Source organism: Canis lupus, chromosome 12 (assembly GCF_011100685.1).
Source record: "Canis lupus familiaris isolate Mischka breed German Shepherd chromosome 12, alternate assembly UU_Cfam_GSD_1.0, whole genome shotgun sequence".
NCBI lineage: Eukaryota > Metazoa > Chordata > Mammalia > Carnivora > Canidae > Canis > Canis lupus.
In genome coordinates, this window is record NC_049233.1 from 2,688,027 (window position 1) to 2,701,486 (window position 13,460).

Here is a 13,460-nt window from a genome sequence, read left to right on the forward strand (position 1 = left end):
TAGGGTTTTCCTTTTTTGAGGCTGGCAAACCAATACAGGAGGAAAGTTTAAAATACTAATGGGAACGAAATGGAGGATAGCTTTAGAGTGATAGGCTAAAGTTGACCAGGTCTAAAGAAAAGGAATTCCCTTACATCCAAGAGAGGATTTCTAGTACAATACTAAAGGGTTACAGGCAAGGCCCAGTTTATAGGACGGAGATGGAAAATCCCGAGTCCTCCCGCAGATTGGCTCTTCTGTTCTGTTCTTTTGGTGGGGAATAGAGGTTATGAACTACAGTGAGGATTTGAACCCATACACTGAGGGTCAAGGGAGAGATTACTGGCTATAAACAAGTAAAATGTTTGCTTTAGGTGGCAACAGAATCACCATAATATCCTTAATTTTTATGAGATTGATTTAACATTTATAGAACAGAGGGCGAAGCCTCAGGAAAAAGTAGTTTTAAATGAAATAGAGCACGAGATCAGTAAAGAAGTGAAAGTGATCAGAAGGCTCTAAATTTTGTGGAAGGAAGGAGTCGAGGCTGGCAGGCGTCAGTGAAGCGATGAAGTAAGTCTAGGTAGGTTCAGGGGAAGTAAGAGGCTGTAAGGCTGCTTAAGACAAAGATGCCGGAAAAAACGCCCCCATCTACCGTTCTCAGCTCATTTCCCGCCCGCGGCACCAGGAAGGTGATAAACCCCCTTTCCCTTTGTCGAACCACACCAGGGGAAGGCCCCACCCTGCAAGCCCTCACATCCCCTCCCTCACTGACAAGAGCTTCGAGGCGCGCGTTTTTTCTAGACTGTACAGAGCGAACCAAGCGGCGACTTACACCTGGGTAAGAGGAACCAAAGCAGGCTGCCCCCCGGCGAACGGTGAGGCCACCGATACTGAGGGAGGAGGGGCCGCTCAGACCAGAGATAAGCGCGTCGCGCCCGCTTCCGCCCCACCCACTGCGCGCGCTCTCAGGCCCAGCGAGGGAGCGGCCGTGCCTCCGGACGCATGCGCTCTGTTGCGCTCCCCCGCCGACTCCAATGCTCCTTTCCCCTCCCCCAATCGGAGCTCACCCTTGCGCCTGCGCAGTGCACGTTCTCGGGCTGTGGCAGCCATGCTGAGCCCGTACGGAGAGGCTAGTGGGGGGGACGGGGTCGACGACAGCGGGATAGGAAGCCGGGGATGTGGAGAAGCAGCGGCATTAGAGCGCCCCGGCTCTCTGGAGATAGGTCAGGGCCATGCAGCCTCTTTGGCCTCTTGCGCGACCCCCAGAAACCTTCGGAAAACTGTTCCTCGGGGGGGGGGGGAGGGACGGCTGGCACGTGACCCGGGTCAGCCAATCTGAGTGTTGCTGACGTGGCGGCGCAGCCCCGACGATCTCCCCACCCCCCCAGCTCACTCGGGAAGGGAGGGGCGGGGGGTTACGCCCCCTCCCCCAACACAGCTTCGGTGTCCCGGGGGGGTGACACCCCGGATTACGTCCTCTTCCCCCCCTCCCCCCGCACCAAGCCGAGGGGAACGTTGGCTCCCCCCTGGAAGATTCCAGGTTCCAGGTGAGAAGGGGCCCTTGGGGGGGCGGGGATGTTGCTAGTTATTTAGAAGCTTAACCAATGGTGGGGAGTCCGGGGGATAATTCTTGGGGTTCAGAGAAGAACCTGAGGGTGGGAGGGTTTGTCCTTCAAACAGTTTACAGCCAATGGGAGCGTGAAGGGGGGGCGAGCGGGAGAGGGCCCCTCAGATGGGGGAGGGGAATGGCCAACCTCGTGCCTCCGTACCAATTGGAGGGCAAAGGGGCGTGGGGGCGGTGTGTCCCCCCATTCCATTCGTCCCCTGGGGGTAGAGGAGTCCGGAGCCAGGTGAGGTTTCTTTTTGGCGGCCGGAGGAGAGAGGTGACCTAGAGGGCTGAGGAGTGGGAGTGGTGACCGTATCGCCTACTCTTGGATGTGAATGGGCAACCTAGGTTGTGAACTGAGATTGTTCCCGGGCGCCCACTCCCTGTCTCCCCAGACTCCGGAAGGAGCGTTTCTGTGCTTTTGTGTCAGCGGTAGGAAGCTCGCAGTCCCCACATGGCATGCTGGAGGTTACGCTTCGAGTCGCTTATCGAGTTTGTGTGCATTCACGTGGACACGGCCTGTGGAGCCTTCTGCACAAACCGTTGCCTCGGCGGGGTCTTAGAAGGCTCAGCATGTGTTACCCCAGGCCGGGGAGGGCTTACAGGCTGAAAGCTTGGGGTTCGCTTGGGAACAGAAACCAAGCCCAAGGTGGGTGCGGGGAGGGCTGTAGAAAGCGTGGTTCAGACAGGAGCGAGTGAGTCTTAGGACCTGAAATGATTTCACAGCTCACAAGGTTTCGGGTTTCTCCAGGGTGGCGTCTTCTGCCTCCTCCATCCCCTCCCCCCATTCCTGAACAGTTCTCTCCTTGTGTACTGCGGGGGAGGGAACGAAAAGGAGGAGAGTTACTTTTCCAAATTCCTGACTAGCTGTTAGCCTCCCCTGTGACTCATGGTGGGGTGGGGGGGGGAAGGGAGGTTGGGAGGGAGCAGGGAGCAGTGATTTTCCGGAATGCGGGAAAGTAAGCCAGAGTAAGGTCTGGCTGCCCTTTGGCTTTCAAAGACCCAGCATTTTCGCGACCTCCTAAGTTTTTCTTCCCGGCCGGCCCCCCTAATGGGCCTCTGCAAACTTGCGAGGCCTCGGGTGGAGAACTGCAGATTTAGGAGGCTGGGCCACTAGGGGGAGGGGTGGGGGGAGGGGAGCAGGCCTCAGCAAAGTTGCTGTGTCATTGCCCTCCCTACTGCAGCCACCCGCGCCATCCCGCATGTACTTGTGGGGCCGAAGCCTGGTCCCTGCGTGGGGGAGCGCGGTGGTACTAGGGGAAGAGGCTTCCCTCCCGGTGTGCACTTCTCCCCGCAGGGTTTGCCCGACCGGGCTGGTCGAGAAGACGTGAGGTTGGCGGCCATTTTAGACGCAGTGACCGAGGTTAGGGCTCAAGAGCTCCTGCGAAAGGAGGGTGATGTGGTCGGAGCGCAAGGACCTAGGCCCTCACGAGCCTTTCCGGGGTGGAGGTGGAGGCGCTTACGTTCGTTGATTTACATTAATTTCCTTTCTCAGATATGCAGTCAGTTTTCTATCTTCGTATCCAGAGAAGGGGAGCTGGAGAGGGAGACCTCCCGCTAAAGCCCAGGTTGGGGATAATTCTCCCAGAAGGGGTGCGGGGGTTGGGCGGGGGGCCCAGAGACGGCTCGAGAGATCCGGGTCTTGCATTCTCGGTCTTGACTCCAACATAGTCTAGCCCTGTGCGGGTAACCGAATTGTGGGGAAGAGTTAGTGAGTGGGTTGGGGGAGGGGGCGAGACTGAGCTCCCAAAATGGCTCCTGCCCCTCCTCGGAGGCGGACAGCCCGGGGGGAAGGGGAGGAGGGGAGAGAAAGGAGGGGGAGGGTTAATCTGAGCTGCAGCCGCCGCCTCCGCTCGCCCTCCTCCCTGGCGCTGACCGATGGACCAGCCGCTCCGTGGGGAGGACTCCGGACCCTCGTGGGGGGATGGGGGGCCCTGCCGCCCCCGAGGCGGAGGGACCCTAAGAGGGGGGATTCGGGCCTGCCCTCGGGGTTGGGGAGGGCCGGGAGCTTGGGAAGAGGTCTGAGCTCGTCAGAGGGGACTTCGCAGAACTTGTTTTTTCGGCTCTGAGCCGGACACCGGAATGAAGTTTGGGGCGGAGGTGGGTTTCATTTTACAGAGAAATGGGTATGTTTGGAGATTTTGCCTTCACTTTAGGGCTGCTGGGATTTTGCCGAGCAGGCGGATACTTTATGGGCAACTGTGAAGGGATTGGAGAAGTGCTTGGGTGTGCGTTTGGGGAATATCCTAGACTTGGTTGTCTTGTGGGTAAGCTAAGCCTTTGAGAGCCCGTGGATTCTTTGTGCCTTTGTCTTCCGATTATTTGACCTGGGGAAAGGGAAGGATTTTTTAGACTGCAGCAGGCCTGTATTTTTTTATTGTGGAGCTCGGGAACGTTAGATCCTTTTGCTACGTTCGGGAGCCCTTAGTTCTCCGCCAGAGAGCAGGCCGCGGCTTCTAAGATGGCGTCTTCTTCCTCCTTTCAGATTGCTCACAGCAGCGGCCTCTTCGCCGAGAATCACCGCCCGCCAGGCGTCCTGCGGCCACACCCTGGCGGGCCCCGGCTGGCTACGCCCACGCGGCCCCTTCAGTCCCGTCGGCCTGGCCAATGGAGGATCTGCAAATGTCACGACCTGCCCGGGCTTGGCAGTCGCCGGTCGCACCGGGCCTGGACGCCTGGGAAGACTTTGTTGCAAGGGGAGGCGGGGAGAAGGCGCTGCACCCATGCCAGCCTCTCTTCCTGGAGTCGTCGAACCACAGCGCAGCCAATTGGCTCAGAGATGTGGCGGTTTGCCGGTTCCCTATGGGTCTATGCGGTACTCTTCTGCCTAGTGACTGACACCTTGGAAATGAAGCCTATGACGTCATCGCTCCAGCGAACCAATAGGAAACGCTCCCGCGGAGAGGTGTTCCGCCCCTTTCGACTCTGCTTCTTCACGCGCGTGAGCGAGCGTGCGCGCGCGGAGGGGGTGGGGGAAATCTCGAACACGGTGGCGCGCATGAGCGGCGAAGCTCCTCCTCCCTGCCTATATATAAAGGGCTGGCGCGGGGCTCGGCGGCGCCATTTCGCGCTGGAGTGGAGCATCCTCTAGAACGAGCTGGAGGATTCTGCCTACTGATAGCCTTCGAGTCGTCGGGGGCCGCCATTGCAATCCACGTCCATCCGTTTGGAAATGGCCTTCGTCTCGGCCTATGACCGGTCCCGGCGGACAGTACAGACCCCATAGAAGCCCCCGACGCTCCCCTTTTTCGGGCCCCGCCCAATCCTCGGAGTCTGTCCACCCCCTCTACTCCGCCCTCAAGAGGATTTCAAAGATGGAGGCGGCGGCTCCCTAAACCACTTTTCGTGTTCATCCGCCTCCATCCGAGATCGAAACGGGACCTCGTCCGCTGCGGGCAGTCCCAGCAGGAAGAGGGGATCCTTGCAGATCAACAGCGGGCAGTATTGACGACGGTGTCCGGGATTGGGGGCCGTCCTAGTGTTTGAGGAGTCCGTCCCCCCTTGCCCGCCTCTGCTGAGGCCGCCGCCATTTTCTCGCTGTCCGCCTCCCGCGGAGCGCGCCAAGCTGCTGGGAGCTCTCCGAGAAGCAGCGGAGAAGACTGCTTTCGTGCCGGCCCGACGGGGGCGGGAGTTGTCGACTGGAGGGCCAAGGGCAGGGGCCCTCCACCCCCCCACTTCCCGGGTTATGCTGGAGCGGGCGGTAAGGGGAACCGAGGCCACCCGGACTTTCCGCGGCTGAGGGCAGCGCCGGTTCCCCGTGGTCAGGATGCTGCAAAACGTGACTCCCCACAGCAAGTAGGTTCTCGCGATCCGCGTGTGGGAAGATGTTGGGGGCTGCGGCACGGGGACGTGGAGCGTCGGGTTCGGAGGGAGGACGGAACCGACTCGGGGCTCGTTGCTATTCCATGGCGCGACTGTTGGCTTTTGGGCTCGCGGAGGGGGTTGGGTGACGGTTTTGGAACGGTGGTCGAGGGCCAGGTACTGCGTATGGAGGGAGTACAGGTTGTCCATTTATACGTTACTTTTCTCGCCGTGGTCCAGTCTAACCTAGTCGAACAGAGCTGGGTTGGCGGCGGAATGTAATGGGAAAGGACAACGTTGAGTGGGGTAGCCGGTCCTGCAGGTGGTGGGTCTGGTGTGTAGCAACGGTTTATCATAGGTCTTTCAGGGTGTTGAGTGGCCACATCAAGCACCTTATAGGGTTGCCATGGTGATAGAGCCTGACTGGCGACGGAGATGGCCAGAGTGGGGCAAAGGGATTACTTTTCGTCTATGGGTTTGTGTGTCCAGCTTAGGTCATTGAGTATTCTTTCAATGACTGAGTCAGTTTTGTGTTGTGTTGAGGATTTGTTTGCATGCGTTTTCTTTGGAGGGGATGTTTTGGATAGCTCTGAGAGTTACATTCGGGGCAGGAGGGTGGAGCTAAGGATTTTAGTCCAGCTCTGCGGATGTAAACAATGAGATCTCCCATGTAGTGTTTGTAGTTCTGGGCCCTGGGATACCCCTGGTCGTGACTAGTAGAGAGAATGTAAGTTTGAACCACTTTGGCTGTCGATTCCCAGAGTCTGGTGCTAGAGTGGGAGCCGTTAATGTAATTTTTTTGGCGGGGTGGTGGGTGGTCCATCACTATCCAGCTGAAATGTGCTGACCTTGACTGGGGACTGGGCCGGGTCTATTTTTGAGTCTTTTGGAGGAGGGAGAGGAATTCGAGTAATTTCTGGGGTCTGGCAGTTGGATTATTCCAGGCCCTGAAGTCTGACAAATGCCCCCCTTGTCTCAAAATATGTTGGTAAGGTTTTCCGTTAGGTTTCTGATTCATTCTCTACTAAAAATTAAACAGAGCTTGTGGGGAGGATGATGGTGTGTTCTCTTGTGCCCAGATGGATTCTTAGGTGTCTCATCAGCATTTTGTAAAATTTGCTTCCTATTTTGTTCCGCTTTTCACTCGTTTCCCTCAGGCTCAACCACCATGGCAACCACCAAGCCCCTAGTGAGGAGGAAGCTTGGGGCTTGTGCTTCTTTGCTCCACCCATTTAGCTTAAGTCCCATCCTGTAAAGCTCGTGGATGCTTTGCTGTTATTCTATATGAGAAATTGTTTTGGGGCTTTACTTTTAAAGGAGTGATTTAAAAAATAATAAATAAATAAATGAATAAATAAGTGAGTGGTAAAGCTTGTCGGAATCTGGATAAGTGTACTCAACATAGGGAAATAAAAAGTGGGGGAGGGGCAAGAACAAAATCTCCACTGATTGTTGGGATATGCTGGCTGTGGTTAAGATCCACTTCCGTAAGCTTGATTGTTTCTCACCAAATTCAAAACCTGGATTTATTGAGTATGTAGTATAAGTGGCAGTACTGATTTTCATAAAATTACAACATCTAATTATGCCTCCCATTTCACAGGCTCCCTGGGGAGGGGAATGCAGGGTTACTGGGGCTGGGCCCAGAGGCAGCAGCACCAGGGAAAAGGATTCGGAAGCCCTCTCTGTTGTATGAGGGATTTGAGAGCCCTACAATGGCTTCAGTGCCAGCTTTACAACTGACCCCTGCCAACCCACCACCCCCGGAGGTGTCCAATCCCAAAAAGCCAGGACGGGTTACCAACCAGCTTCAATACCTGCACAAGGTGGTGATGAAGGCTCTGTGGAAACATCAGTTTGCATGGCCCTTTAGGCAGCCTGTGGATGCCGTCAAACTGGGTCTGCCGGTGAGTAGGGATACTGGAGTCGGGAGGTATTGGGAATGAAGAAGAATGTGTGTGAGTGGAGGTGGGCTGCTTAGTATAGGTGCTGCGGCCCCTAGGGAGTTCCCATCTCTCTCCTGTAGGGCAGGTAGCCACCAGATATCTGGATTCTTGGTCCTTTGTGATTATTGATCCAACCGCTTGCTATCTTGGCATCTCTCATTGTGCCCCCTCCATGTGTCCTTCCTTAACTTTTGTGCCCTGGCTCCATTTTACAGATTCCCACCCCAGGTTGGGAGAGGACCACGGTGGCCAAAATTCTTAGCTTCTTCCTCTCCCTCATGCAGCCCATGGATAGCCAGCCCCAGAGGTAATGTTTCAGGATGGGAAACCTTGCAGAGTGGGTGGGAGATGGGTGGTTAGGGAAAGGCATAGATAGGGGCCTCCAACCGGGTGTTAAGAATCTCGTTCCATTTTTTCTCTGTCCTTAGTTTAATTGGGGCCGCAGTTTAGGGGAATACATATTTTGCATAGGGGATGTGTATGTGTGTGTGTGTGTTTGCTGGGGTCAGTAGTTTGTCTAGGAAAACTGGCATTTTCAGTGACTGATCTAGCGTTTCTTTCTCTAGGATTATCACAAAATCATAAAACAGCCTATGGACATGGGTACCATTAAGAGGAGACTTGAAAACAACTATTACTGGGCTGCTTCAGAATGTATGCAGGATTTTAACACCATGTTCACCAATTGTTACATCTACAACAAGGTGAGTTTTTTTATGTGTTTATTAATAGGTGGAGAGAGAGTGCTTATGTTATTATTTTATTGGTATAATGTTTGAAGGTGTTTTCAAAGTAGGTAGGATCTAGAAAATCTGAGCTCCAAAGGATACCCCTGAGCACAGTGATGGGATGTGGCTTCAGAAATCTGAAGGTGAAGGTTATTTAAGTAGAACATTTTCATACTTGGGGATGATGACCCTGTTTCTCAAAAGAAATCTCCAGAGAGATTTTTGCTGAGTAGAGCGGAATGTATTCTCCTTGAGAATCTCATTCCCTTACATTTGAACTTTCATTATTTACTGCATATTGATGGACAATTGGGAGGATATGGAGATAAGTAGCCCAACCAGTGTGGTGGTTCTTAGTAATTATGACAAAGTTGGAGAGGTGATAGTAGTATTTGGACCTAGGAATAGGAATGCCTTTGAGAAAACTGATGTGTCTGCCTTTAACTGGCATTTGAATCTTTTTGTTTCCTGTAGCCCACTGATGATATTGTCCTGATGGCACAAACATTGGAAAAGATCTTCCTACAGAAAGTGGCATCAATGCCACAAGAGGAACAAGAGCTTGTGGTGACCATCCCTAAGAACAGCCACAAGAAGGGGGCCAAATTAGCAGGTAGGAAGAGCCGCAGTTTTCCTAATGGAGATAAGATGGGGAAAGATAACAGAACTAATCTTTTTTTTTTCTCTCTCCCACCCCACCCCCCCCACCCCCAGCACTCCAGGGCAGCATCACCAGTGCCCACCAGGTGCCGGCTGTTTCTTCTGTGTCTCACACAGCTCTATATACTCCACCACCTGAGATACCTACCACTGTCCTCAACATTCCCCACCCATCAGTCATCTCTTCTCCCCTTCTCAAGTCCTTACACTCTGCTGGACCCCAGCTCCTTGCCGTCTCTGCAGCTCCCCCAGCCCAGCCCCTTGCCAAGGTACAGATGTGTGGATTTCTTTGGGCAATGGGAAGGGAAAGGTCTTGAATGAGGTGGACCCTAAAAGGCTCACATCTTATTTTTCTCTACAGAAAAAAGGCGTAAAGCGGAAAGCAGATACTACCACACCTACTCCTACAGCCATCCTGGCTCCTGGTTCCCCAGCTAGCCCCCCTGGGAGTCTTGAGGCTAAGGCAGCACGTCTTCCCCCTATGCGTAGAGAGAGTGGCCGCCCCATCAAGCCCCCACGCAAAGACTTGCCTGACTCTCAGCAACAACACCAGAGCTCCAAGAAAGGAAAGCTGTCAGAACAGTTAAAACATTGCAATGGCATTTTGAAAGAGTTGCTCTCTAAGAAGCATGCTGCCTATGCCTGGCCTTTCTATAAACCAGTGGACGCTTCTGCTCTTGGCCTGCATGACTACCATGACATCATTAAGCACCCCATGGACCTCAGCACTGTCAAGGTACCCACTGCATGGGGCAGATGGGATGCTCAGGCAGTGATTGGAACTTTGGGTTCAATAAAACAATCAGTGACTTCTTACAGGCACACGGCGATCTTGATTCTTGGTATTTTATTTTTATAAAACAACGGGACAGGAGGTTAAGTACTTGATAATAGTATTTTTTTGGGAGTTGAAAACTGTATGGTGAGTTTTGTTTTCAAAGCAATATTAATGTCTAAGTGCTACTTAAGAGAATTGGGTTAGGGGAGTAAGGGGTTGGAAGGATAGGCCACCCATCCACCCCTATCACTTAGAAATGGTTTTTTTTTCTAGACGTAGATATTTCTTCAACCCACCCAAATTCCTTTGACTTCACACTTGAACCCCAGAGCATAGATCTTTAAGGTCATCCCTACTGTGCTCTCAAGAGAGGGCTACTCTTGCGGTGTCTGGGGTTGGCAGGGAAAGGTGAGTCTTCCTGCCTGTGCAGCTTCTGATGCTGCCTCCTTCTGCAGCGGAAGATGGAGAATCGTGATTACCGGGATGCACAGGAGTTTGCTGCTGATGTGCGGCTTATGTTCTCCAACTGCTATAAGTACAATCCACCAGACCACGATGTTGTGGCCATGGCACGAAAGCTACAGGTGAGTGTCACAGTTGGAATTTGAAGAACAAATGAGTCTGGGGTAGGGAGCTTTTTGTCCTCTGCTGTACCACCTTATTGTGAGGCTGTCCCAGTATATACAGTTTGTAAATTGGAGCTGTACCTTAACACTAGGTGGCTGGGTGTAATCGTGGGACCATTCACTAGTGTGGTTCTGAGGATGCCTTTTTCCCTAGGATGTATTTGAGTTCCGTTACGCCAAGATGCCGGATGAACCACTGGAACCAGGGCCTTTACCAGTCTCTACTGCCTTGCCACCTGGGTTAGCCAAATCCTCTTCAGAGTCCTCCAGCGAGGAAAGTAGCAGTGAGAGCTCTTCTGAAGAAGACGAGGAAGAAGACGAAGAGGAGGAGGAGGAAGAAGAGGAGAGTGAAAGCTCGGACTCCGAGGAAGAAAGGGCTCATAGACTGGCTGAACTACAGGAGCAGGTATCTTGTCACTCGGTTTATTTTGTGAAGTTGTTTATTTTGCCCTAAAATTTCTTTTTTACTCCTTTTATTCTGCTTTATTTTTCTGATTATACCTCTGAATTTTTGGTCTCCAGCTTAGGGCAGTACATGAACAACTGGCTGCCCTGTCCCAAGGCCCAATATCCAAGCCAAAGCGGAAGAGAGAAAAAAAAGAGAAAAAGAAGAAACGGAAGGCAGAGAAGCATCGAGGCCGAGCTGGGGTTGATGAAGATGACAAGGGATCTCGGGCACCCCGCCCGTCTCAGCCCAAGAAGTCCAAGAAAGCGAGTGGCAGTGGGGGTGGCAGTGCTGCTACACTAGGCCCCCCTGGCTTTGGACCTTCTGGAGGAAGTGGCACCAAGTAAGTTATAAGAGAGTAGGAAGCAGAGACCAGCTTGGCTATTATAATCTCAGGGTGGGGGGTGTGTGTGTGAAGTTTTATCTAAGCCAGAGGTCAACAAATGTTTAATTGGCAAGGTAACAAGTACTGATTTTGAGAACTGTAGAGTTCCAAAGTTCCACCCTGGTGGAATAATGCAAAAGCAGCCATAGATATTATGGAAGCGTGGGTTTAGAACTATTCTAATAAAACTTTATTTACATGAAAACTAGTGACTAGCTAGATTTGTCTTCTAATTTGTTCCTTCTCTCTGCACCAATAAATGCGTAGTTTTTCTTGTTTTCCACAAGTAGTAGTTTAGGGAGCAACAAGATGAGTTTCTGTCAGTATACCAACATCTAGTTCTCAAAGCCCAAAATAAATGTAAAGTGCTTGGCATGTGAGAAGGTCTGTTTTCCTGAGGAATATTCTAGTATCTCAACTCTAGTTGGCTCACCATTACCCTTGTGGGAAAACTGAAGCTTCACTCTGGCAGGAAATTAAGACTTCTGGATTTAAATACTGGGAATGTGTCGGGAGAGATTAGTGATGCTTCCCTAATTGATAATTTTTTGCCTATATAGACTGCCCAAAAAGGCCACAAAGACAGCCCCACCTGCCCTGCCTACAGGCTATGATTCAGAAGAGGAGGAAGAAAGCAGACCCATGAGTTACGATGAAAAGCGACAGTTGAGTTTGGACATCAACAAATTACCTGGGGAGAAATTGGGTCGAGTTGTGCACATAATTCAGGCCAGAGAGCCCTCTTTGCGTGACTCAAACCCAGAAGAGATTGAGATCGATTTTGAAACCCTCAAGCCATCCACGCTTAGAGAGCTTGAGCGATATGTCCTTTCCTGCTTACGAAAGAAACCTCGAAAGCCCTATAGTGAGTATGAAATGACCCTTTAGCACATTAATCCGGCAATCCTCAAGTAATTCTGAGGACAGTGCGGAAGAGGGTACTAGGGTATGCTTGCAGTCCGGATTGTCCACTTCTGAAGGTGTGGGGATTTGTTGGTTTCCTGATCAGGAAAGGAACTTTGCCGAAGGGAAACTGGGGGAAAATTAGGAAGACAAACCACGAGAGACTCCTGACTGGAAAACAAAGGATTGCAGAAGGTGTGGGGGGGGGGCATAGGGTGACTAGGTGACGGGCACTTTATGGCAATCCTTAGACCTGGAGTGTTTCTTACTTCTAGCCATTAAGAAACCTGTGGGAAAGACCAAGGAAGAGCTGGCTTTGGAAAAGAAGCGAGAACTAGAAAAGCGATTACAAGATGTTAGTGGGCAGCTCAATTCCACCAAAAAGCCCCCCAAGAAAGGTAAGTATTCCTGTAAGGTACTATAGATTTACCACATCCCCCTTTCTTGACTCTTTCCTTGACAAACGGAGATCAGACTTGTACAATTTACCCTTCAATTTTGTTACGCAGCAAGTGAGAAAACTGAGTCCTCGTCAACACAGCAAGTAGCAGTGTCACGCCTCAGCGCTTCCAGCTCCAGCTCAGATTCCAGCTCCTCCTCCTCCTCATCCTCTTCTTCAGACACCAGTGATTCAGACTCAGGCTAAGGGGCCAGGCCAGATGGGGCAGGAGGCTCCGCAGGACCGGACCCTTATACCACCCTGCCCCGCCCCTTCCCCCCCTTTGCTGTGATACTTCCTCATCTCCTCCCCCCTCCCTCCCACTGTAGGAGAGCTGGCTCTGCAAGGGGGAGGGGTGCAGGGACATTTACTGAAGGAGGGACTTAAATGGACAAAGTTAAGATGGAGTTCCCAGCCCCATTGAGAGTGACCTCTTGGGCATAGAGCCCCCATTCGAAATGACTGGGGCGGGGCACGGGTACAGGGTGAGAGTGGGCAAAGGCCCTGATCCAGGGTTAACCTGAGGCCATAGCTGCCCTGTTCACTTGTAAAGGCCCTGTTTTGAGGTTGTTTGTTCTAATTTATTTTAAGCTAGGTAAGTCTGAGGGGTGTGGGGCCATGGTCCCCTCGGCCTCCATGGGGAGGGAAGAAGGGGGAGCTCTTTTTTTACGTTGACTTTTTTTTCTACTCTGTTTTCCCTTTTCCTTCTGCTCCATTTGGGGCCCCTGGGGGTTTCAGTCATCTCCCCATTTGGTCCCTTGGATTGTCTTTCTTTGTCTGTTGATTCTAACTTGTAAATAAAGAAAATATTATTCAAATTTTGAGTTACCTTAATAATGTTTGCTTTGTAGTGTTTCAAAAGGAACGTAATGGAGTATTGAGGAAAGTATTTTTGAAGTGAGGAAAAGGGAAGAGACCTCTTGTGGTTGGATTGCCTTAGTTGTTACCCCAGTAGTAGGCTGTTAGCTGTGCTGATAAGTCAGTTCATCTACTTTTTATAAAGTGAATCCTAAATAACACTCAGGTTCATGGTTTGTTCTGGTTTAGTGTTTGGTTTTGTTGTTAAGATTCATTTATTTAAAGAGAGCACAACAAAAAAAAAAAAATAAAAATAAAGAGAGCACAAGTGGGAGGGGCAGAGGAAGAGCAAGTCAATCCTAA

The 13,460-nt window shown here is 51.9% G+C and overlaps 1 protein-coding gene across 1 annotated transcript; it reads left to right on the forward strand.

Annotated features, from left to right (window-relative positions):
- Positions 1–1,135: 1,135 nt before the first annotated feature.
- Positions 1,136–13,133, forward strand: BRD2 (bromodomain containing 2). The gene is given in 13 exon segments (NM_001048087.1): positions 1,136–1,529; positions 4,074–5,383; positions 6,993–7,296; positions 7,902–8,039; positions 8,538–8,676; positions 8,778–8,992; positions 9,085–9,459; positions 9,957–10,085; positions 10,282–10,533; positions 10,650–10,915; positions 11,518–11,822; positions 12,136–12,258; positions 12,370–13,133. Coding segments are annotated over 12 exon segments (2,412 nt in total). The 5' UTR covers positions 1,136–1,529; positions 4,074–5,354; the 3' UTR covers positions 12,507–13,133.
- Positions 13,134–13,460: the final 327 nt, after the last annotated feature.